At 37.0% G+C, this 25,631-nt stretch overlaps 3 protein-coding genes and 2 pseudogenes across 6 annotated transcripts; 2 read left to right on the forward strand and 3 right to left on the reverse strand.

The window, feature by feature from the left end:
* Positions 1-52: 52 nt before the first annotated feature.
* On the reverse strand, positions 53-5,585 carry LOC114752157 (glutaminyl-peptide cyclotransferase-like). 2 transcript variants are annotated; one of them, XM_028940885.1, is made up of 11 exons: positions 5,200-5,585; positions 4,261-4,317; positions 3,428-3,463; positions 3,071-3,135; positions 2,041-2,104; positions 1,421-1,538; positions 1,237-1,334; positions 1,026-1,096; positions 914-941; positions 707-755; positions 53-484 (listed from the first exon to the last, which is right to left on the reverse strand). In XM_028940885.1, the coding sequence occupies exons 1-11, from the start codon at positions 5,395-5,397 to the stop codon at positions 348-350; spliced, it is 921 nt and encodes a 306-aa protein (XP_028796718.1). In that variant the 5' UTR covers positions 5,398-5,585; the 3' UTR covers positions 53-347. The 2 variants fall into 2 exon arrangements, with proteins under 2 accessions (XP_028796718.1, XP_028796717.1); XM_028940884.1 differs by having other exon boundaries at positions 707-761; positions 5,200-5,583.
* Positions 5,586-6,414: 829 nt separating this feature from the next.
* On the forward strand, positions 6,415-10,887 carry LOC114752169 (homoserine kinase-like). 3 transcript variants are annotated; one of them, XM_028940897.1, is made up of 3 exons: positions 6,415-6,583; positions 7,839-9,011; positions 10,507-10,887. In XM_028940897.1, exon 2 carries the CDS (start codon positions 7,892-7,894, stop codon positions 8,999-9,001), a length of 1,110 nt encoding a protein of 369 aa, XP_028796730.1. In that variant the 5' UTR covers positions 6,415-6,583; positions 7,839-7,891; the 3' UTR covers positions 9,002-9,011; positions 10,507-10,887. The 3 variants fall into 3 exon arrangements, with proteins under 3 accessions (XP_028796730.1, XP_028796729.1, XP_028796731.1); XM_028940896.1 differs by having other exon boundaries at positions 10,534-10,887; XM_028940898.1 differs by having other exon boundaries at positions 6,415-6,578; positions 10,534-10,887.
* Positions 10,888-12,547: 1,660 nt separating this feature from the next.
* LOC114752168 (heat shock protein 83) lies at positions 12,548-15,734 on the forward strand. The gene is made up of 4 exons (XM_028940895.1): positions 12,548-12,899; positions 13,302-13,443; positions 13,570-13,850; positions 13,943-15,734. The coding sequence occupies exons 1-4, from the start codon at positions 12,762-12,764 to the stop codon at positions 15,491-15,493; spliced, it is 2,112 nt and encodes a 703-aa protein (XP_028796728.1). The 5' UTR covers positions 12,548-12,761; the 3' UTR covers positions 15,494-15,734.
* Positions 15,735-15,815: 81 nt separating this feature from the next.
* Positions 15,816-19,579, reverse strand: LOC114752164 (40S ribosomal protein S10-1-like; annotated as a pseudogene).
* LOC114752148 (protein REVEILLE 6-like) lies at positions 19,345-25,418 on the reverse strand (annotated as a pseudogene).
* Between the last annotated feature and the right edge of the window lie 213 nt (positions 25,419-25,631).

Here is a 25,631-nt window from a genome sequence, read left to right on the forward strand (position 1 = left end):
TAAATTAAAATATTATATTTAAAGGTAAAACAAATTTCTTAATTAGCTCCTATATATTAAGGATGAAGAGAGAGTATCATTTATTTACTATGTAAATAAAACAACTTATTGAGCAATAAATTTATTCGGCAGGAGAATTTATTTAATCACGGCATTACACGCCACACCTCAAACGTATTCTTGCACCACTCTCTCTCTCTCTCTCTCTCTCTCTCTCTCTCTCTCTCTGTGTTCTCATCTTGGACCATTTTCTTTTACATTTCACACAAGAGCGTTGGAGAGTGAGCAAGCATAGAACCCACGAGACTCATAGGACAGACTTACAGAGACCAACATGACAGAACCCTTTATAGTTGATGACTGCCTCTCAAACTCTCACTTCCAAGTGGACTCAAGCAAAGCTGCTCAATGAACCCTTCTTCAATTGGTTTCTTTATAGGAACAACTTTGATTTCGTATAGCTTTGACCATAGTTTTCCCGTCACTGCAAGCAAACACATTAGTCATGGACAAAAGTGACTAGTACTGTGTATGATAAGGGCATTGAAAAGCAATCAAATTAACTTACATAGGTTATTGAATTAAAAAAATTAACTTTCATGGGCTACAGCTTTATTTTTCTCCTCCTCGTAAGAACAATTCCCACGTTTAGACTAAACATCTTCCTTTTTATTGGTATGAGCAGGAGAATGTTACTACAGCTTACCAAATATGCGCTTCCTTTCACTATCCCATGCTATGCCATTCAAAACCTTCTGCTTCTACAATGTGGCAACATTCAGATGTTAGAAACATATCTTTTTCAGCTAATCTTTGGTTTAACTGAGATTCCAAGTTGTCAAGCTAAACCCCAAAGAAAAAGGATCTTATTAGTTTATAGAAATGAAAGGGTCAGCCGTTCAGAGTTCCTTACTTGATTCCCAGGTGCTACCGCTTGATCCCTGCACAGGATAAACAAAATGCAGCCTTAAACAACACAGTTGACAAATTTACTTAACAGCAATCAAAACCTGCACAAACGATACCTTAAATTTTGGAGGAGAATCCATCCAATAACACGACCGTCCTTGGGAGAGATTCTTACAATGCAGTCGACCTGGAGAAAGAAAATCTATTGACCTCAGAAGATTGTGCACAAAAAAGAACTTCACCAAACACATCTGTCTGTATTTTGCTGATATGTACATAAAGATATCTACTGCAAACACAGTCACAACTAAACATGCAAGAACATACCCCCAAAACATTTGCCCAAACTTCACCATTTACAAACTCTAATTCGTTGAGATATTTTACTTCATGACCTTCGTAATAGACAACATGTTTTGATAGAACTGCATCAAAACCAGCAAGCGAATTCAGTAAAACGAAAATACAAGGAACAATTATAAAAATGTTAAAGCAGTGCTAGATAAGCAACTCTTGAATGTATGAGGATCCATCTGATACAATGTTGAACTGCCATCACTTCCGAACAAAACTTTTCCATCAGTTGCCAGACCCCACCCATCATTCATCTGATGCATAAATTCTCCAACCTACAGGAAATATACACCCAATAGTTGCTATTTAAGTTGTTTTCTTCTTTTAACAATAGCTATTTAAAGTATAAACTGGCATTTTGGGCATTCAACCCTGTCCTGAAAAACATCTGATGAAAATCTACAAGATAAGAAATGAAAAATTCGCATCTTGCGTGGATTGGAAATGCGGAAATACAAGAGATAGTGTATAGAATTAGATAAGATCATAAGCAAGTCATAATTAAGTTTAAGCAAGGAACTCAACCAAGACATCTTTTTTCATTGTCTTCACCAAAGTACAGCATAGTTTATTGAAATCGAAACCCCTTTCTTAAAACAAAAAACTTCTAACAGATAGATCTAATACAAATTCCTTCCTTGCTCATAATGCAGTGACTACTGATTCTAACATGGTACGCGGTCACTATAAATATATATTGAGAGTATTTGATTTCTTATTGAAAATAGAAACACGAAACGAGTCAAGGACAAAATATGGGTGAGGTTAGGCACAAACTTTGCTTAAATCATTGCAGTCATATATGAAACCAGTCTTTTGCAACCAAGCTACTTGGAACAACCTACAGAAAGCATAACAAATTGTTTGTTAGAATAAACTCAAATGTCAAGTGGAAGAGTAAAACAAAAATATGACACATCATAGTGCCTACATATCTACGTTCCCTGGATTCTTTTTGGAAGAAATCAATGTTTTTGACTTCTGATATGTAAATAGAACAAATGTAACGCTATTGTTGTAGGATTATAGATGTTTACTTTCTATTATTATACCAGATTTTTTTTTCCTAGAATTAGTATTGTTTAAGAGTTACTGGGCATTCAATTACTGAAATCTTTTTTAAGACTTCAGAACTTTCGATCAAAAACAAGTTATATTTTCAGTCCTAAGGCATTGCGGTAATTTTCAAATTTCCTGGACTATGTTTGTAATTGGACTTGTGTTTGGGCTAGATTTTAAAAAGTCCTATTGTAACATTCAAGTCTCGTTTATGGGTCTGGGATTTTATCCCCTTCTTGTTGAAAGAGTTGTCATAGGCTTAAGCAAACAGTTGTAGTGCTTCTCAATTGTTAGTATGTTCATCAGTTTTATGATTTATGGCTGCAAATTTCGTTCTTTCTTGGTTGTGCAACATCTAGATATCTTTTCTTCTCCTCTCCCACTGTTCTGTTTGTTATTATTGTCCGCCCCCTGGACATGATTTCTTTGACAAACATCAAAGCCTATGTTATTTCTTCCTTGGGTTTGGTCTTAAAACTATCAAACCTGTAGGTACGTTCGCTGCACCTAGACAATCGCTAACCTAACCCTAAAACCAGTGTTGCCTGTGCATTTCCCTTCATTAACCATAGCATCCGTGAGCTTCAATCCATAACTTTCCTACCTTCGATTCAAACTCAAAATCTACTTTTCACAACAGAATCATAAGCACCTTGTCTTCCCAAATTAAAGAGCTTTGTTTTAGTTCTTGACTTTCATATCAGGAAAAAACCAAGTTGCGGAATAATTTACTATACATTATACACACCTTTCACCAAAAAGAGTCAGTCCTTCACCAAATATAGAATCATTAATCTTCAGAAGAGTCTCAACCTGAAAGTAGCAAAAATGATAGTCAGACAAATTTAATCCGCAAGCATCTTATAATATAACTGCCACCTACTAAGTCCAGTCAAACAAACTTCACATCACTACACACAACTACACAAGTCGGGTTTCCAATTTATGAATAGCACAGGCTTAACAGAAGTTGTCTCTGCCTCTCCGGGTTGAACAAACTACATAGTTTGCATAACACCAATCATTATTCTTATTATAACTCAAAACAATGAACTGAGTAATTAAACAAGAACATGAGAAAGAATCGAGAAACAGGGGTCCATACCTTCCCAGTATGAAGAGCTACTTTCCGAACAGATGACTGAAACAAGTAATTGAAAGGTTCAATAAAATATAATAAGCATTAAATGAAAGATTCCCTAAGTAGAAGTTCCAAAGCAGTTTAATCCTAGCTCCTAGATGACACTAGTAGCAGTGATATTGACACTGCAGCTTAGTTTTATATATAAGTTGATTTTAGATTGGGATTATTGAGAAACCATTGTAGTGAATGCAAACAATCAGGAATGAATTTACAACTTAATCATGAAACAAGATCCAAAGAAACAAGTGTCATAGTAATTCGAGCAGCTGTCAATTACTCAGAACTTACATAACTGACATGAGAAAAAACAAAATCTTTCCAAAGAAATTAATTTCAGAATTGGAAGGACTTTTTTCATGATATATAGCAAATTTTATGCCAAAGAGAAAATCCTCATCTGGTTAAATTATAAAGACTCTACTACAATAATCCCACTGAAAGAAATATCATAGTGACTACGACAGTCAAAAGATTATAAAGTTATAATGAAAAACTTAGGTGACCATCTTGAACTATACGGACAGCAATGCACTGGAATACAGTTATAGTAGCTAATCATTGAGAAAATTACCACAGATGGAGTAATTTTTTCATTTGCAAGAACTATATGCATTCCCAACTTAATCTTATTATCACGCATTGCAAAAAAATGACTGCAGACAATATCCACCCGCCTTTCTACATTTTAAGGATAAAATATTTGCGTTCACCTCAGAAGGAAAAATGGCAAGACAAATGGCTCACAAAAATAAAAGAGAAAGAAGGGCATACAGGGAAAAAGAAAGTAACCTGACCTTCCCATAAAGACCAGTTGACTCGAATAAGGTGTCATTTCCACCATAAACAAGACCCTGAAATTAAATAAGCAGAGACGAAAAATTTTCCTCTTCCGTGAGTTACAAATAAGATAATTTAGATCAAAACCTTGGCTTTCCATTAGTCAAGCAAGGTATACATTTTTTAACTTCAAAAAATCTCAGAAATTATATCACTACCTATCATAGGTCATACAGCTCATTTTAGCAATCACCCATAATGTTTTGCTACCGAAAGTAGAGTACTCAAGAAAGGTATCCACAAGACCTATAAGGTCCTCGCATCAGCAATCACTGAGGCAAGTTCTGTTTTTCTACTAGTCCTTCTTATATTTATTTTGGGCAGAAAGCAGTAATGTCTTTTTTTTTTTTTTTTTTTTTTTGCCTTTTTCGCCAATTCAACTGAAAATTCATAGAGTGAACACCTAACAAGTGATCCTTTGATGAATTTGGATCTCTTAAATTCAACTGAGGCCTTCTACAAAAGTCCTTCAAGATTTAAAAGCCTGTTGTTCTAAGCATTTCAGACGAAGACTCAAATTTATTATTATAAATATGAAGAGAAAATAACGGCATTTTGTCTCAACATGTATTATTGATGAAATTATCAGAATGAACAAAAATACTTGAGGGGTTGAAACCTACATTACATAATAAATGCATGAAATGGGAGGGTGGCGGGGGAATCATAGGCATGCAGAAGTAAAAGGCGAGAAGCATATAGTAGCAACTCGTCCTAATTTCTAATGAGTTAGAATTCGTATTTTGGAGCTTCAAATTGTCAAGAAGAATAGTATTTATGGTTTGAGATAACCCCATTATCAGCTACCGAGCACACATTGGATATATTTAGAAAGTAAAGCACATAAAATAGCAGGAATCCCCAACTATATCAGATCATTGAAACCCCAAATTTACCTGGGTAAACGCTTCGGGATCGTGAGTAAATTCATTGACCACACTGACCATACCATAAGAATATGATTCACCATATTTAAAGTTGCTAAACCATGTCGTCGGAATAGCAAAGTGATCGATGACGGCGATGGCTGCAGAAGCAGAAAGAAGCAGGGAAAGCATAGTGTAAGCGCCAGTCATACGCCGCCAGGAGGCCATGGAAGAATGTTATGCTTAAGAAGCGAAAGTTCTCTGCTTTTTCGGCGAGTGGCTCAAGCGATGAACACCATGAATGTGGCTGGAGCTCTGATTAGCAACAGCGGAGCGTTGACTGCTTTTGAACAGTGAATTACAATAACGAGTGTTGGGTTCCCGGCAAATGAAATTATGGTACGATGGAAATGGACAGGAGTGCCTGCATAAGGTAACTAAATATAACAGACTCTTCCGTAAATACCTAGCAAAACCGAGTTCCTCATCTCATTCGAATCAAACTGAACCGAACCACAATGTTTGGATTCCGCTGAAATTGTTTTTTTAACATATTTATAAATAAAAATTATATATTTATATATTTGTATATATAAGAAAAATATTTCAGCTGGATATTCAAAAATTTTATTTCTATGACCAAATAAATTGAGTTTGGCTTGATTCAGTTTATTTAGGTTTTTTTAAAAACAATAAATAATTTGACCAAATAAATTGAGTTGAATTTGATTTTGGGGATGTTTGGATACCTCAAAAAATATTTTTTAAAAATATTTTCATACAAGTTGAGAAGAAAAAAATTTCATATTTTTATTTCATATATCATAAAATTATTTTTAAAATTTTGATTTTGTTTTAATCCAAACACCTTCTTTAACAATGAGTGTATATGACTGTTTAGTCTCTAATTTTATATAAAATTTATAAAGTACTTTTTTCAAAGCCATTCTGATAGAGTTTTTTTTTTTTTTACTTCTTAGAAGTATTAACCTATTAGAGGCCAAAAAGCATTAGATGAAAAGATAATCACTTCATAATTTTTTATCTGCATTTAAAATATGTTGACATTTTAGTCATATGCACCCTATTTTTGCTTGTTAAAATATTATTAGTGAGAGTTATTCCATGCTTTCTTTTTTAATAACATATTCCTTGCCATTTTTGAGTTTTGTCCGGGAAGAAAAACATTTAGAAGGCGACCAGCACTTCATTTTTTTAATGGCAATTTGTAATTTTATGCTGTTGATTTTCAGGATAGTCGGCCTTCGCTCTATGCAGATCCCACTCGCTGGCGCTGCGATCCGTCACTTTGACTCGCACTGGTCGAAGATACTCTCGTCGCCGCTCTCTCGCCACCCTGAAGTGCTCCGCCCTCTCACTCACTCTCAGCCTGGCCTTGATTGTCTTTGGTGAGGTACTCTTTTTCTCTTTCACTCTCGACCTTCCTCTTCCTCGCCGGTCACCCGTTTCATCTCCAAGCTCCGATCTTTCTCAGCTATTGTCAGCTTTTTTCTTTCTGTTTTAAAACCAGCGTCTTTACTTCTGGGGGTGAAGCAACAGTATTTGGTCGCATCGATTCTGCATTTTCTTCGATTCTTATGGAGAATTCTGTGTGAAATAATTCTCGCTTTATGAGCATTTAAGTGTTTTATTTATGATATTTTTGTTGAATTAATTCACTGGTGAGTTTGGCTGCTAAGACTTATTTCGTGTTTTATTTGCTTTCCCCATCTTCATGGTTTTATTTTGAGAGATTTGGAATGGAAGCCTCAAGCTGCTTTTGAACTTTCCCTTGTGTTCTTCTAATGGCTTGGATGCAACATTCTTGCTGCAACTTAGAATGCCCTCTGAAGAACTCATATTTTTTCTGCAATGTTTGTTTATTGAAAGACGTTTGGCAAGTGTTTCTGTTCTTCTTTTTGCTTCAACTCATTTTGCTGTTGGCTCATCTATTTCTGGAATTTGCTTCATACTTTCACAGTTTCACTAATATCATTGTGCACTCATTGGATACTTTTTTGACAGTGTCGTCCTTTGTCACTGCTTACGCGTTCTTTGGTTTTGATGCCGGTTTTACTTTGTAATTTGTGATAACCATGGTGAGAAAGTACTGTGTCGACTACAATTTACATGACGGAATAATCAGAATGGTGCATAATGATATTGAGAAAGTGTTATGTTGACAGACTGTAATGGTGTTGACTGATGCATTTCAAAGTGAGAAATTTATAATTAGAGTTAGTTATCTTTGATCTGCCTTTGCTCAATCTTTAATTGTTGTTTGATGCTACAAACACTCTCTCTGGCATCTTAATTCTTATGAATAAAACATTTTTATTTTTTTTTTCCCCTTGTAGCAAAGCTTTTTGTGAAGTATCTGCACTTTTTTAAATTCCAAATTTATTGTCATGTATATGGGTTGAATAAATCTAGAGACTGATTTGAGCTGTAATTTGCTCTAACTGTCATGTTTCAATAGATGGAAAGTGATTCAAAGATATGGCCTCATTCAATAAGTAAAGCTTTCATAAATATTATGGTTGCTGAAAGGACAAAGGGAAATACGCAAAATCTAAGAAATAAATTGGATGCATAAACAACACAACTTGTTAAAATTGTAGGGATAGACTGGAACCATCTCCCCCCCTTAACTCTATTCATAATGACAGGCGTTGAAGAGTTAGACCAGTGTTCAGTGTCCGTATTTGTATCAATCTCTGCAATGGCAATATGCTGCTGCTACTACACTCCAGCAAAACTCTGGACCCCACAGTCAACTGAGGTGTCATCAGTCAAGACTCTCCAAAGATGCAACTTGTCTCTCCCCTCTAGGACAGCCTTATCCCTTGCCGAGCCTGATCCCATATTCGCCTCTGTAGAAACCTTTGCTCCAGCCACCATAGCTAACCTTGGTCCTGGATTCGATTTCCTAGGCTGTGCTGTTGATGGCCTCGGAGATATTGTCTCCCTAAGCATTGACGCTAATGTCCACCCTGGTGAGATTTCTATCTCTGAAATTTCTGGTGACAATGCCAAAAAGCTGAGCAAGAATCCACTATGGAATTGTGCTGGGATTGCCGCTATCGAAGCCATGAAAATGCTTGGCATTCGGTCAGTAGGTCTTTCTCTTTCCCTTGAGAAGGGGTTGCCTTTAGGAAGCGGACTAGGATCCAGTGCTGCTAGCGCGGCAGCTGCTGCTGTTGCTGTGAATGAGATTTTTGGTAATAAGTTGAGTGTTGAGGAGCTGGTTCTTGCTGCCTTAAAATCAGAAGAGAAGGTTTCAGGTTATCACGCTGACAATGTGGCACCAGCTATCATGGGTGGTTTTGTGTTAATTCGCAGTTATGAGCCCTTGGATTTGATCCAACTGAAGTTTCCAAGTGAGAAGGATTTGTTTTTTGTATTGGTAAGTCCTGATTTTGAAGCACCTACGAAGAAAATGCGAGCAGCATTGCCAGCTGAGATTGGCATGCCACACCATGTGTGGAACTCTAGCCAAGCAGGGGCTTTGGTGGCATCAGTGTTGCAAGGGGATTTGGCGGGCTTGGGGAAGGCATTATCATCTGATAAGATTGTTGAGCCCAGGCGTGCTCCTTTGATACCTGGGATGGAGGCTGTGAAGAGAGCTGCCTTAGAGGCGGGGGCATTTGGATGTACCATCAGTGGAGCTGGTCCTACAGCAGTGGCAGTGACGGATAATGAGGAGAGAGGGAAAGAAATTGGGAAACATATGGTTGAGGCTTTCTTCAAAGAGGGAAATTTGAAGGCTTGTGCAAATGTGAAGCAACTTGATCGGGTTGGTGCTAGACTTATTAAGAGCATGAAGAATTGAACTTATCAAGGTATGTTCAACGCTGTTCATGTTCCTTCATTTAGATATATCTCTTGTTACTTCTTTTAAAGGCGAGAGCAAGTTCGTCTGGGGGGAAGATAGCTATTGCATTTACTCGCAAACAACATAAAAAATTATCTATGATCTACTAACATTTTTTTTTTTTAAAGTATTGCAATTTATGGTCTGATTGTTCTTGCATGTGCAAACAAAATAAAAAAAATTTTGTCATGCTTTGTTTCCCATAATTTGCTATGGCTCTTGTTATGGATGTTGATTTATAGTCCTCCCAATGGTAGTAAGTACTTGTGCTACTTTGTTCATTTAAATTTAAAAGGTGATTCGTGTTCTCTAGTTTTCACGATAGTATTAGTTGACAGTTTTTTCTCCTTAAAAACCTGTTGCGTCTCTGAAAAAAATTCAGTCTTGCATCCTAAAAAGAAGGTAATTCTTTTTAATTTTAGCGTGAAAAAATGAGCTAGAGCATTTTATGAAATCATCTAGCATCAAACTCAACAATTGGGAACTTTTTTGCAAATTCAAATGTTTAGTGATTCAAATGAGTCAATAACTTTTTGGAATGATTTGAATTTTAAGGTCGATTAATAGTGTGTCTGTACAATTCAGAGTTTTAACAACCATGCCAAAAGTGGTTTCATGCATTTCGAGTTTTGTCTCCTAACAGGTGAAGCCTTTAGGAGAAAGAAAGGGTGAAACCTTTTTCAGACCGTGTTGACCAGAAACCCCTCTCTTTCTCTTAAAAAAGGGGAAGAAAAGAAAATACTCCTCTGATCCTTAATATATGACCTATTTAACTAATTTAATTAGATTAAGAAAGTTAGTTAATTTTAAAAAATATAACATGTTTTTCCTGAAATACCATAATTATCTTCATTGATATCTTCCTTCCCTCATCTACTTGATCCTGGTTGAGGGAGTATCTATAGGGATAATTTAGAAAAAATTAATAAATATGAGAAATACTACTCTGGTCCTATTTATAAAACATTTCCAGCATATTTCACATAGATAAAAAAAACCTTAAAATGCATTGACTCTCTATTAAAATATAACAAATTTTTAACTTTACATATATTTAATATATATACATTTCAAAAGAGATAACTACTTATATTGTAATAAATGAAGAACAAAATAGTATATTTACACTAAAAATTTAATAAAGTGACTTATAAATAAGACAAAAAAAAACATTCTCTCTCTGTTCTATAAATAGAACTAGAGGAATAGGTATTATATTTAAGACCAAAATCAACTCAACAATTAGGTTTTATATTAAAAACCGGAGGAGTCTAATTTAAAGCTTTCGAATAAAATAGCTTACACATACCACAGGCATATATGTATGAGGGATGTAGCCAGACCCTTGTATCTCGGCTGCTTGATAGTTTGGGAATCTGGTCTTCCTTTTCTCACTTGTTTCAGCCGGTCTTTATATCTGTGTGAAAACAATTTGGTTGACATGGTTACCGAATTCTGAATAGCTTTCCTGGTACCAAATGTTGGTGTAGCTTCCACACATTGCAACTCTCTAGCCTCCTATGCAGCGACTGGGATGCTCGGTTGATCGACAAAGAAGCTTGGGAGAACAATTAACGCTATGCAGGGGTTTGATTCTGAAGACTGCTCTGCTTTGAAGATAAGAATAATTGACAAGTTGACTGGTAGACTAGAAAAGGAATCACAACCATGTCTTGTTTGATTTTGCTCATCTTTTCTGCTAAAGAGAACTCAATAAAATATGCAGAGATTGCGATCTGAATGAGTAATGAGTAATCTTATTTTCCGTCTGTATGAAAATACGGGCTTTATGGAGCTTTGCATCGTTAGCATTTTAATCCGTCATTTTAGTGATGGTAAAATCCCTAAATGAGTGGAGCGTGTGATTTTGTTTATCTCAAATCGTGCAAAATTTTGGTTTTATTTGGAATCAAGTTTAAAATAATTTATAAATTTGTTTTATATAAATCAAGATAAAATTCTTTTTACTTCTTATTTTGTATTTTATAAATCATGATTAAAAAATTATTTATAAATTATTTTAAATTAGTACACACAGTTTCAAAATAACATCAAAACAAAAGAAGAAATTGACTTAAAGTTAGGATCGATTGACAAAACCGTGGAACATAAAAATGAAGTTTATTTAAATTGATATTGATAAAATTTAATTTATTTTAAAAAGTTCAATCATGAAAAGAAAAGGTAAAAAAATTAAAATTAAAATCAAAAGGAAAAAAAATATTTTCAGCTTCAATTTTGTTTTTTATCCAAAAGTATTTTTTTTAAATGTCATTCCAAACATTGCATGTTGGGTCAAAGTAGATTTGTGCAGAAGAAAAATCAATTTTGCATCACATAACCTGTTGCCAAACAATCTCCATCCAAGCTTGGCCAATGATGTTCAATGACTCCCAGAATATTTGTTGCGTATGAAAGTGAAGAGAAAATGGTTGTCTTTTTGTTTTTTTGTTTTTTTTGGGGGGGGTTGATTATTATATTGCCCCGTTTGGTATCCAATTATTTGATCAAAATGTGCTATTTATAGTAGAAAGAAATTGTGTGCTACTTCTAATTTTTAATATAATAGCTAGTTGACTAATTTGAGCAAATTAAGAAAATTAGTTGAATTAGTTATTTATAATAAATAGAGAATGTATTCTCTAAAATATTTCTACTAATCAAGTGTTATTTGATGAAACATTCAATGTACAACTAGTATAATGACTTTACCAAAAAAAAAACTAGTATAATGACTACTTCAAAAAAAATAGATACATATAAGAGACAAAATGAATTAAAATTTTATATTTAAAACTAAATTAAAAGTCAAACTAACTCTTATATTAGTATAATATTTATATTCACAGCTAACCTTACAAAATTGTAGCTAAAAGAGTGAAGGTGTTTTTATTCATTTGGTTTTTTTCCCCGAAAAAATACTTTAGTTTGTATAATTTCATAAATTGGTAATAAACGTAACTAATTTCTTAAAGTTAAAAGTTATTTGTTTAATTTATGACGTCATGTCACCGGTGAACCCCAATTTAATGAGTTTATAATCTTCCTATTAATTTTAATCTAATCATTTAAATGGAATTATCCATTTTCCTAATCCCTAGTCCCTAATTTAATACTATTTCAATGATAAAATAATGGTACTGAAATAATCATGAAAATTTAAGTCAACAGAAAAATGGAGAGAGAATGCGAAGAAAAAGGAAAGAAGAGCGCGCATCGGGGCGACGGTTGACCAGCCGGGTGACTTTAACGACCCGCGTCAATTTAAAGCATTGTGGAGGGAACATTCCAGAATGAACGAGATGCCTCAGGCCTTCCTCCCCCTCATTGCTCCGAAATTTTGTTTTTTAGGACCACAGGCTGAAGGGAACATCGCCTAACGCGGGTGATACCCAGATACCCAAACAGCCTATTGCTCCGAAATTTAAAATTCTCCCTTTCTCCGTCCAACGACACCGTTTATAGCCAACCATAACCCCACATTTCCACAGGCCACACGCCCCCTCCAAAATCACGCGAACAAACGATCGAGAGAAAGGTAGAAGAATCCAGAACCTGAAAAACAGAGCCCCCTCTGGTTAGATAAATACCCTTCTCTTTTCTCTTTGAAATCAACCAAGACGAAGCCGTAGACATCTCTAAACAATAGCAATCGTCTCTTTCGTAGCCTCTTTCAAGCTCTCGCGTCGTTTCTGTTAGCTGCATTGTTCGAGTTTCAATGGCGGATGTTCAAATGGCTGACTCGGAGACCTTTGCTTTTCAGGCTGAGATCAACCAGCTTCTCAGCTTGATCATCAACACTTTCTACAGCAACAAGGAAATTTTCCTTCGTGAGCTCATCAGCAATGCCTCCGATGTAAGTTCTACACTCGCTTAGAAGCTTCATGCTCATTTGTGTGAGCAAATTTTCATGCCGTTCACGGTGCGTTTAAATGTTGATTGGGGAGATAAGACGTATGATAAATTTTGCTATAATGGATCACGGTACTTTGGTTTGGGAGATGAAATGGCTATGTGTTGTTAACTTGATGTATTAATGCACGGCAATCTTACAAAAGAACAGTTGGTTTTAGTATCTTTCTGGTTCTTGATAATATTTCAAATCTGGTTTAGAATTTGTAAACATCTTACCATGGATCATGACCTGTGTAGGCGTGATTATATGGAGTTGGGTTTCTGGTTTTCGCTGTTTCTTTTAATGAAGTGGGATGTGGAAACAGATGTGGAAACTGAATTGTCTCGTGTTTCTATGATGTAGGCTCTAGATAAAATTCGATTTGAGAGTTTAACGGACAAGAGCAAACTCGATGCTCAACCGGAGCTCTTTATTAGACTCGTGCCCGACAAGGCAAACAAGACTCTGTCTATTATCGACAGTGGTATTGGGATGACGAAAGCAGGTAATGTAATTTAAACCATTATGGACTGTAATTATAAAATAAAACAATTTACATCTTTGTGCGCACAAACTGTGGGTGTTTCTATGGCAAATGGTTTACTGAATTGTCTAATTTGCTCTGTTATAGATCTGGTTAACAATTTGGGTACCATCGCAAGGTCTGGAACCAAGGAATTCATGGAGGCGTTGCAGGCCGGTGCTGACGTGAGCATGATTGGTCAGTTTGGAGTTGGTTTTTATTCAGCTTACCTTGTTGCTGAGAAGGTCATTGTGACCACAAAGCACAATGATGATGAGCAATACGTTTGGGAATCACAAGCCGGTGGTTCCTTCACCGTTACTCGGGATGTCAACGGTGAGCAGCTGGGAAGAGGAACCAAAATTACCTTGTTCCTTAAAGAAGATCAGGTTAATAATTTAACTTCATTTGTCGCATTGAGCAATTTTTATCTTTGGTTTTAAGGTAGCTGATTAACGATATTGCTTTGTTGTCTTGACAGTTGGAATACCTGGAGGAGAGGAGAATTAAAGACCTAGTAAAGAAACACTCTGAATTCATTAGCTACCCCATCTACTTGTGGACCGAGAAGACAACTGAGAAAGAAATCAGCGATGATGAAGATGATGAGCCGAAGAAGGAGGAGGAAGGGGATGTCGAGGAAGTGGATGAAGAGAAGGAGACCAAATCAAAGAAGAAGAAGATCAAGGAGGTTTCCCATGAATGGCAACTCATCAACAAACAAAAACCAATCTGGTTGCGAAAGCCAGAAGAGATTACTAAGGAAGAATATGCTGCCTTCTATAAGAGCCTGACCAATGACTGGGAAGACCACCTGGCTGTCAAGCACTTCTCGGTGGAGGGTCAGCTTGAGTTCAAGGCCATTCTCTTCGTACCAAAAAGAGCACCTTTTGATCTATTCGACACTAGGAAGAAGATGAACAACATCAAGCTCTATGTCAGGAGGGTCTTCATCATGGACAACTGCGAGGAGCTCATCCCTGAATACCTTGGATTCATCAAAGGTGTTGTTGACTCTGACGACTTGCCACTGAACATCTCTCGTGAGATGCTGCAACAGAACAAGATATTGAAGGTGATCAGGAAGAATCTTGTGAAGAAGTGCATAGAGATGTTCACAGAGATTGCTGAGAATAAAGAAGATTATAACAAATTCTATGATGCCTTCTCGAAGAACTTAAAGTTGGGCATCCACGAGGATAGCCAAAACCGAGCCAAGTTAGCTGATCTGCTTCGATACCATTCCACAAAGAGTGGAGATGAGATGACAAGCTTGAAGGATTATGTCACTAGAATGAAGGAGGGCCAGAAGGACATTTACTATATCACTGGAGAGAGTAAGAAGGCTGTGGAGAATTCTCCATTCTTAGAGAGACTTAAGAAGAAAGGTTACGAGGTGCTTTACATGGTGGACGCAATTGATGAGTATGCTGTGGGGCAGTTGAAAGAATATGACGGCAAGAAGTTGGTGTCAGCTACGAAAGAAGGATTGAAACTGGATGACGAAACTGAGGAAGAGAAAAAGAAGAAAGAAGAGAAGAAGAAATCTTTCGAGGAACTCTGCAGAACCATCAAGGACATTCTGGGAGATAAAGTCGAGAAGGTTGTCGTGTCCGACAGGATTGTTGATTCACCGTGTTGTTTGGTGACAGGCGAATATGGTTGGACTGCTAACATGGAGAGGATCATGAAGGCTCAGGCCTTAAGGGACACGAGTATGGGTTCCTACATGTCTAGCAAGAAGACCATGGAGATTAACCCAGACAATGGGGTAATGGAAGAGTTGAGGAAGAGAGCAGCGGCTGACAAAAACGACAAGTCGGTGAAGGACCTTGTGTTGCTTCTGTTTGAGACGGCTCTCTTGACCTCTGGATTCAGCCTGGAGGATCCCAACACGTTTGCTGCAAGAATTCACAGGATGTTGAAGCTGGGGCTCAGCATTGATGAGGAGGAAACTGCTGGCGAAGATGAAGACATGCCTCCTCTAGAAGAAGGCGGTGCTGAGGAGAGCAAGATGGAGGAAGTGGACTGACGGCCCAACGGTCTGTTGTCCATTGTTGGTAAATTTAAAAATTATTAGAGGTAGATGCGGGGTGGTCTCTGGCATAAGCTTTGTTGAGTTTTATTTGTTGTTCCTTGTTTAGTTTATGTTCTTTTTGGGCTTTGTCGTTGCGCATGTAATTTGGGTCCCCAAAGTGTGTGTCTGCGTCGCGCATCTACCTGTCATTGTTATTTTGATACATAAATAGAAACAGAACTTTCTCTCGCCTAAATGTGTTCATATATGGCGATCAGGATCATCCATAATGTTGCCGATTTGTTGAAAACGACATCAAGTTTGTGGGATGGTAGCCCCCGCCCCGGATCTTCCTTATGAAAGGTGCCTAATCGAAAGTGGAATGCGGGAAAATGGCAAATGTCTATTGAAAGAACAAGTGCAAAGACGAATTCATTTTCAGTTGAGGCGGGATGAAACATGCTGAAGCTTTATTTGAGCTTTAAAGAACAGATTATATGATAATCAAGAATCGATGACCATGCCAATTTTCGCTATTTCCTCTTGGTCCGAAGGGAGGAAAAAAACAAGCGAATACTTCGAAGAATTTTTTCTGTCCTTTTGTAAACAAATTTTAAGAAAAAAGTTGGGCCCGGGCTGGGAAATTAACCCTTAACCTCGATTTTGCGCTCCCGCGTAGCACCCTTGACCAAGCAATCCCACGAAGAGCTAATGTTGGAGAATGGAGACAAAAAATAGTGTCTATAAAAAGCTGGCACCAGGTGCTGCGCCAAACCCCCCGCCGCCTCGTCCAAAGCCAGGCCTTGCGCCAGGACCCTGCATTACTAGCTAAGTAGCAAAACCAGGCGAGAAGCCCGGGAAGCTTCGAAGTTGGTAATAGCATTCCGAATAAGCAAATACTATATCCCGAGGCAATGACAGTTATAAACAAATGACTGTCAGAATATGGGCAATAAACATACTCTTAAAAGCCTCCAAAATATACAGTACAATTTAGAAATCTCCATTCCATTACAAAACAAACATATACTTGAATTAAAGCACTACAATATATAGCACCGTTTCCACGCCACAGCCCCAAAAGAATCAGCTAGTTTAGATGAAAAGTTTCGTTTGACCGACCAAAAACATGTTTCCATGAATTTGTTTGCCTTCGAGAAAATTGAAGAAGCAAAGGTGATAGAAACATCAAGATACAGATTTTAAAAAAAAAAAAAAATTACCCTAAATGACGGCCGGTAAACTATTGGAGCTCCTCCTTTGTCGCCACCAAACTTACCAGAAGCTGCACGGTGTCCATCACGTTCACCAAACCTTGAACCTCCTTCGAAGCGAGGAGGACCCCTACACAACAAAGCACCCAAATTGACGCGCACACTGGAAAATGGAAATATAGAGTAACTTGCAAAATGAGGCCGAGTCTATCTTGTCACCGTGGGCGATCAACAATTTCTGAGGGCAGATTAAGGTATGTCCTTAAATATTTGATTCCATCATTTGTGAGAAACCAAGAATAATGCGTCCATGCAAAACTCTTACGAACGTATTCCCTCGATTTGAAGCTCTGCATCAGCTTAATCACACCTGTAGATTTGGCACATCCATCTCTGGGTGCTTTGCAAGATTGTAATCCTTCTTCGCATAACATACTCCCTCTGTAAAAATTCATAAAACCATTAGTGTAAATCTTAACAGCCAAGAGAGATTGGAAATCAGAATGCCAACCAATTATGAATGAAAAGTACACTTGATCAGTGATACAGCGGACTACTGAGATACATCCAAAGGCTTCAAGATAAAAACAAACAAGAATCACTGAAGCCGAGACGTTAGAATTAAGTAGAATGAATTTATGTCCAAATAGCCGAATATGTGTATGGATTAAGAAACATCGGGGCAGTTGCTCGTGATGTACGTCGAGATTTTAAAAAATGGCAAGCACAAATACAATGTCTCCCAATTTTTTTCATACAGATGAAAAAAAAAATCCCTCTGGAAACCAAAAACATGTAATTGTTTCAGAAAAATACACATGATGGGGAAATTGAAAGAAACCTTTGAAGAGATATTTGCAGATCTCCTTGCGATTCTTCTCGGGTATAATCTGAAATGATGGTTCAAAAAGTTAATATATCCTAAATTAACCTCATAGATACTCCTTCAACCATAATCAAGTGAAAGAGGGAAAAAGAATATTAAGAAAGATGATTATGCTATTTTAGGAAAAACATGTCATATTTCTTACAATTAACTAATTTAACTAACTTTTTTAATCTAATCAAATTAGTTAAATAAGTCTTATATTAACGACTGGATGAGTATATATAAATTATACTACCTCCGGTCCTTAATATAAAACCTTGTTTGACTTTTTTTTATTTTAAATATAAGACCACAATCCACCGTGTCTCTCATATTTATGTATTTTTTCCCAAAGTAGTCCTTTTAACAAAAGTAATTCTAACCAATACACTTGATTAGTAAGGATATTTTAGGAAAGATAACACTTATTTATTATAAATAACTAACTTAATTATTTTTTTAATCTTCTCAAATTAATCAATTAGCTTTTATAATTAGGATTCGAGGTACTACATACTTTACAGAGAGATCTGTAAAGTGGAGGAGGAAGATACCGCGGCTGCAGAGCTGAAAATGGAGAGTCTGTGCTGTCGCAAAAACAAGAAAGTGACGTAGGTTTCGTAAGAAGCTCCAAAGCCCAAAGGTGAGGGGGGAAGATAAGCGCCAAGGTGTTTAATTAGGCTCTGGTGAGGTGGACCGTGTTGGATTATAACTCGTATTGCCCAATACAAAGGAAGCCCATTATTTGATGGGCAGAACAGCTCCCTATATAATCCACACACATATACAAGCACAAGTGATAGCAGGATATCACCCGAAAAAAAGTGATAGCAGGGTATCAGGGCATGTTTGATTATTGTTGGAGGAAAAAATATTTATGTTCCTGTTTAGTTTTTTTTAATTCGAAGAAAATACAATACTCCTTCGATTCTAAATATAAAATTTATTTTGTATTGTATTAATTTTTTAATTGCTAACTGAATTGTATGAAAATATGAAAAGAATGGAATGTATTCAAATTCTTTGAGCAGAATCACAAGTAAAATTTAATTTTATTCCACCTGAAAAATCAGTTTAAAATAAATTATAAAGGAGCTTCTGCAATTGGCCTTTCGAGTTGACACGAGCATTGAAAAGGAAAACAGGAGGCATTATTGTCAAGTTTACATCATTTCGACAACAGGAAAGAGTCTTGCAGAAGATAAGAAGGGCAGTTGAACCACCAGCGGAAACTCGTGCGGGCACCCCTCTAGCTCTCCCATATTATTATATATCTAATCTAATAAATTTATCCAAAAAAAAAAAAAAGAACCCACACCACTCATAAGTCGAGCATGGTTACAGCTTATATGAAACTTCGTCCGCCCCATCACCCAGTGAGTCACTAATTTTTCACAGAATTCTCTCTTTAAAGGGAAGATTCAAATTTCCAGAATAGGCCCACATTCTTACTACACATGATCGCACAGGAGCAAACCCAGCTCGTCTTGTTAAAGTGCAATATTGCATGCTCCACAGTAAAATTGAATAGCTGGTCCAGTAATAATCCAATTACAGAGGGACCACATGCTCACATGCTTTTTCTGCCACTCAAAACTACCACAGAAAATAAATGAGTATGAACTTCCCATATGAACCTGGAGTTTCAACTACCATCACATGCAGCGCCCAAAAATCTGCACTCAGAACATTATTTTAAGTTTACTACAGAACTTGTCTCGCATACAGGTATTTTGAAGTTTGGTCAAAACTCAGACAGAATCGGTACTGTGCTGGTCCAGGGGAAAAAAAATGTAGAGCTCTGGAACTGTACAGACCGACACAAAACTATGTAAGCTATACATTCTCGCAACATTATTGTGCTTATGTAGTGTTATATTTTTATTATATACAGCATGGCACGAAAATGAATAGAGAATAAAGGCCTTGCTTGGCTGAGTAGCAGCAGCTATTACGCATAGAACGGTATCATAATCGACTGAAGCAGAAACCTCTCAGCTTGTTGCCCTTTCCCGGCATACTTTTAGCTCATCCAGCGCTATTCATGGACAACGTTGCCACTGCATATCATAGCAGAAAAAAGGATGACATTTCCTGACTTCACCACCTCAAATTGAATTTTGACACTATTCGACTGCTTGTTGCATACGGGTCCTTCTGCATTGAGATAGCTAGATGGCCCCTGGTTCTACCTCATAAGAAGACAGCAACCTTCTCTGCAAGAATTATAACACACAATGAAAAAGAGTGGATGACCAACACAGTTTTTTTCCCCCCCCTAAAAATGCATTTCAGGACCAGCAATTACTAAATTCCGCAGATCAACCATTAGGTTTTTAGTACTCACAAATACTATCCCGTCATTATGAAGGGGTACTCTGGTTTAAACATCCATAAAATCCACTCAATGTGAGAGAAGGAAAACAAAAAAACACCTAAAAGAATACCCAAATCTCCAAATGGCTGCCATGGGAAAGTCCTATAAAAACATTTGGTTGTAAATCACAGCAATGGTGCTCAAAAAACAATTAAAGGCAAAGAAAACAAAAACCCTACCCCATATGAGGAAGACAGAACTTCTTTAAGGCCCAATCCAGTCATTCAATTGAATCTATAGATACAGGAATAAAATCAAAGATCAAAGAGAGTAAACATGTAAGGACAGATCAAAAGCATCTGATCTAAGTGCCCATGGAGGTGAAAACTCCAGTTGGTAGGAGCAAGATGGAAGATGGATAGTTTAAAAAAGATGAGGAACATCAATTTTTTTGTGTGTGTGTGAGAGAGAGAGAGAGAGAGAGAGAGAGGAGTGGGGCTCAAGCAGGAAATAAGATAACTACTAATTCTTTAAAGCAAATTATCTTAACAAGCGGAGTACTTGTCTCAAGAAAAACCCCGTCACAGCACCCACCCAACAAATCAGTGAACTGGATACTTACATGATCCTCAAAATCTGGGCTTGCTAAATTGATAGACAGGTTTCTCATCAACAGTAGTACCTGGATAGACCCAAAAGGACAGAAAGGACAATTTGTCAGTATTTCTGAAGCATGAGTTCTCATTTATATAGCTGTAGTTGTTTCAACAAGTCAATATAAAACATTCAAAGCCAGAGTAAGCCTTTTATGCCTCATCCCACTAACAATGGAGAAACAATTTAATTTCCAGAAGTTGATGAAGCAACAATTTTCCTCCCAATATACCATGACAGGACAAACTTTTCCAATTAATTACAGAAGAATCTAGGTGAACAGAATATCTAGGATGCTATTAGGAAAAAAAACCAAGAAACATACCGTCTCAACATCTATAGGATCCATCTTTTTTAGTTTCTGCATATGCTCAGTGGCTTTTGGGTCAAATACACTGCCAATGAACTTGTAAACTTGGCCAAAGTCTGGCAGAACTGCATCAGACAAATGTTAATCTGTCAATAAAAATATTGATGCAACACTAAACAAAACAACTGCCACTATCATACAGAGAAGCTTCATTAACAAAAAGAAAGAAAAGGACAAGATTTCAAGCATATGTACACGGAACGCTAAATAAGTCCTGTAGGTAAGAGACAGATATTTGGATATGATCCAAAAAATGGTTGCAGGAACTAATCAAAGTCTTGCCTCTCAACGGATGGCTATTATTCCCTTGACCAGTGGATGCACCAATTGGCCGTGCTCTCTGAGTGCTTTCACCGCTACTGCAACTATTATTCATTCTGGGCCCTGAAAAACACGTATGTTAGAGACACAAAACTATTGGCATGTGGCATCTTCAGTTAAATGCTACTTTAATAATTCCATAAGCTGGATTGCAGGATTACATATGCTAAATTTTATGTATTAAAAAAAAAAAAAAAAAAAAGGTGATTCTTTGTACCATGCAGTAAATTGGTCGTCTGCAAAGTGCTGTTTGACCAAGAAGACACTGCAGCATTAGTAACTGGAGTTTTGATCATTGTTGAGGAATCAGGCTTTATTACATATCCAGGTTCAACCAGAGGAGATGAAGATTGAAAGGATCCTGACATTTGAGAGGGTATCAAAGCTGCCAAATATTACTGACAATTATCAGATGGATCTAAACCAGATATATAGCGTGACAGAACAATATGGAAAAAGAACAGAACCATTTTTGGAAGCCTTCTGAGGATATGGATGAGCAGCTTTTCTTTTTGGCCTGGGTGGAGGCAGATGTTCATTTGCTCCACTCTTCTGCACTTTTAGAAAATACTTCTGTGCATGGCTGCGTATCTGCAAAAGTCAAATGAGCATAAGTCACACTTCATTCCTACATATGCAGGTATTGCTATCACATCTCTGGAGAAAATTACAAAAACTTCACCAACTTAGTGATATTAAAACACTCGTATAAAATTCAGGCCAGCCGCAGACACTAAACAAAAAAACATGACTTAGATAGCTTAACACCTTTAAGAAATCTGTGCTTCCAGCAAACCACCTATGAGAATTATCATATCTTTGTTTTGCAAAATGAGGGGGGAGGGAATTCTATAAACAATAAGAGGCGTTAAATTTATAAGAACAAGCTCCACATATGCATTGTAGTTTAATCAGAATCACGAGTAAAAAAAGTTGATGGCTTATGCTTTAACAACTACAAAAGTTATTGTGAGGTTGAAGTAGTAACTCTTCAAACAGTTCATGAGTCTTGGTTTACACTAGAATGGAGAGAACAGCCATAATATCTACACCTGATATTTACAGAACCAAAGAGTAAAAAAACTACAGGGAATCTGCAAGGCAAGAATTTGCATTTTGTTACATGCGCAGTGGGTATTAAAAGTGATGTCATAAGACATTGCCTCAGATGATGGATGGCTGAGACAGGTATTAAGTTTTGTCCCATGAAACAGAAGACTGTAGATCTTGGATGGACCAGAGGTCCAACAAACACGCCTATCAAAGCAATTAATGCAATACAGAATGATAAGACAGTAAGAGATGCAAGAGAAAACAGATGTCTCTCGGCTATTCATTTCCAACATGCCAGGGTCCCCTTAGAAAATATCAAGGTGAGATAAACATAACCAATGGACTAAATTCCAAATTTCCAACAAGAAGAAGAACACAGCTTAGATATGAAACATAACAGGCTAATCCTAAATAGCGATAAAACAGCAAGGACTTCAACTCAATTCTCACTTTTATCCCATTCTTGGCCAAATGTTTCAATGTAATGGCATATTATTCCACAGCAGATACAATTCTTCACCTCCTCTCATCCTCTACAACTTTCCTCCATGAATAATCTTAATTATCAGTGCCAAATAGGTAGGCAATTGTAAACCTTTGTAAAATGAAGTACCAGACAAACCGCCTTTACTCTTTTTTTTTCATTAGCAAATATTGTCTTATATTGCCATAGTTCGTTCAACACACCTCCAGCAGCAAAGCAAAAGCCAAGTAAAAACTATTGTACTTAAAGATAAGAAATCATAGAAAGTAAAATGAAATGAGAAAGTGACGCAATTACAGGTACAAAAGGATCTCGCCACTAAAATTACCTGTATAACTGTCTTTGATCCAACAAATGCTTCAATCTTTTTCCAGTCACGATCAAAACTGCATAGAATGAAAGGAACAAAATAATGTGATGATAATGCAAGAGAGAAAGTCTGAAACCAACACCAAAGGGAGGATTCAATTTAAACTAGTACATTCCATTTGGGCAAAGAAAATTATGTTTTAAAGGACCAATGAAGTTCAACACCATGAGGATGCACGTAACAGTTTTAAATTATCATCCAAATAGAACGGTTTTGAAAAAGTAATAATCAACATCAACCATCAATATCAATATAAAATACAAAACACATAGCCAGTGAACAGTATGGTTCATTCCTCAAATTTAGTGCGATGCACAAGAGGCCCACCTAGTTCACATAACATGACATTTAAAAGACATCTACGGTTAGTGATGGCCAAATGACTGGAGGTTCTGTATTATGAGGAAAAAAATGTTTGACCAAGACACAATCCTTTGAAGAAGAAACTTATCTCCAAAACATAGGCCTTCAAAACAAGAAATCTTCATAAGACTAAAACCATTTGAAATTACTCGGTCAAAGGCTCCATCTTTTAAAACGTTATCCCTAGCTTTCTGCAGGGAAAAATACCAATATTCATGTCCCTTTACTCGTCAATGTATCAGATAGAGTCCAGTGTTAGGGATAGTTTGCAAATCAGTCATTTTTATTCTTCAGTTTTAGTTTTTTTACTAGTCAGTTTTATGTGGTCGTATTCAGTTATCCTTTCAGACCATTTCAGTGGGGTTATTTAAATATTAGTTATTGTCAGTTATTGATAATCCTTGTCCTAGAACATAGGAGGTTATTAGGAAGTTATTAATCGGTTATTCTCAGTTATGTTTTCAGCCTACTTAAATCTATTGTATGATGACATTAGGGGCGTGAATGGAAGTATATTATTCAGGAATTTCTCTCTTCTTCTCTCCTAGGATTTCAGATACTGTTTCTAGTCTCTCTCTCTCTCTTTCTCACTCTCTCTCTCTCTCAAATCTCTCTTCTACCTTCTCATCTGTTCTTTTCCCTCCCTTCCCTCGCCCAATTCTTATTCTCTCTACTGCAGAACCTAACAGTATCCTTCATTCTAATCAAAAGTGAAAAGCTCATGCCCATATTAAGTAGAGAGGGAAGCTCCTATAGGTCAAATAACTCATAAGGCAGACCCAAAGCTCTCTCCAGTGCCTTTTGGCCTCAACTCCGCAGGCTATGGGAGTAAACATATTCAGAGGAATCTGAAGCAATTTAAGTCTACTGAAAATTAACCCATTGTCCCCCCATGACAAGTAACAATCCCCCTTTGAATTCGCCTCGATCTTTCACTTGTGCAATTGAACACCCAAAATCAACTCATTTAAAGTGGCTTGAAACCTTTAGGGACCGTAAAAGAGACAGAAAATGTTAATTTCTGCTTCATGCTCAAAAGATTTTTTGGAAAAATAAGAAGCTCCCTAATTTCATTATGATCCCATCTCTTCTAACCCAAATAACTCATGCATCTCATGTTTACCCTTTCTAACATGACTATTCTACAGGAGCAAATTGAGCACAATAAACACCACGGATTCAACCAAACGAACAACTGATTGCATTGACATATGACAATCAGCTACAAAATCAAGAAACACAACTTCGCACTGTAACGCCAAGAAGGAGCTAAAAATAGAAAATCAATTGTTTTCTTCTAATAAATTAGCAGAAAACACTCAAAATACACACTGTTCATTTGACACTTTCAATTTTTCAACAGAGTTCAAATTCCTCTCCCGCAAAACCTAAAACTTCACCCTCAAGATGCAGTTCTCCATATGCATCCATTCCGCACAAGTATACGCCCCAATTGAATAGTAAAAATCCCCCACTACATTTTCGGAAAAAGGGGGAAAATTTATCCATTAAGAAAAAGGTAAAAGCGGGCTTTACAGTTGGAGGGCTTCAAGGAATTTGTCGTGCTCGGGTTCGCTCCAGCTCTCTCTGGACTTGGTTATAGTGTACGGTTTCCGGATCTTCTTCGAAGGGTCATCCGATGAATTAGCGGTGGAAGCAGACGTGGTAGCTGCGGCAGCGGCGGTGGTGACGGAGGCGAAGGGACCAAGGCCAGGAAGCGCCATGCCGGGGGAATCCAAGTAGAAGCCCTCTGAGGGGTTTGGGTTTTTGGAGACCATTTGGAAGAATATAATTGAAGGGGTTTATGGCCTTTGTTGAGAGAGAAGGTGAAGAAAAGAAAATGCGGCTGTTAATAAGAGAGGAAACGGCGATGGTTATAAAAGATGCGTTCAGCGGCTGTTTCTGTGTACGGCAAGGCTTTTGGTAGGTACGTGAGGCTGACGAATGGCATGAAGCCACAGCAATACACGAAAGGGGGAAAAAACAGAAGTTTGAAGCTTGGGCTTTGCTTCGTTACCAGACAAGCGTTGTAATCAAGCATGGGATTGTAACCCTAAATAATTGCCTTTGTATATTCTTATCCCATCACCATTTTCGGACATGTTGGTCCTTCTATGATATACTAAAAGCACTAGATTT

The sequence above is a fragment of the Neltuma alba genome, unplaced genomic scaffold (genome assembly GCF_004799145.2).
Source record: "Neltuma alba isolate B1F8T4 unplaced genomic scaffold, ASM479914v2 tig00007263_pilon, whole genome shotgun sequence".
In the NCBI taxonomy this organism is placed as follows: Eukaryota; Viridiplantae; Streptophyta; class Magnoliopsida; order Fabales; family Fabaceae; genus Neltuma; species Neltuma alba.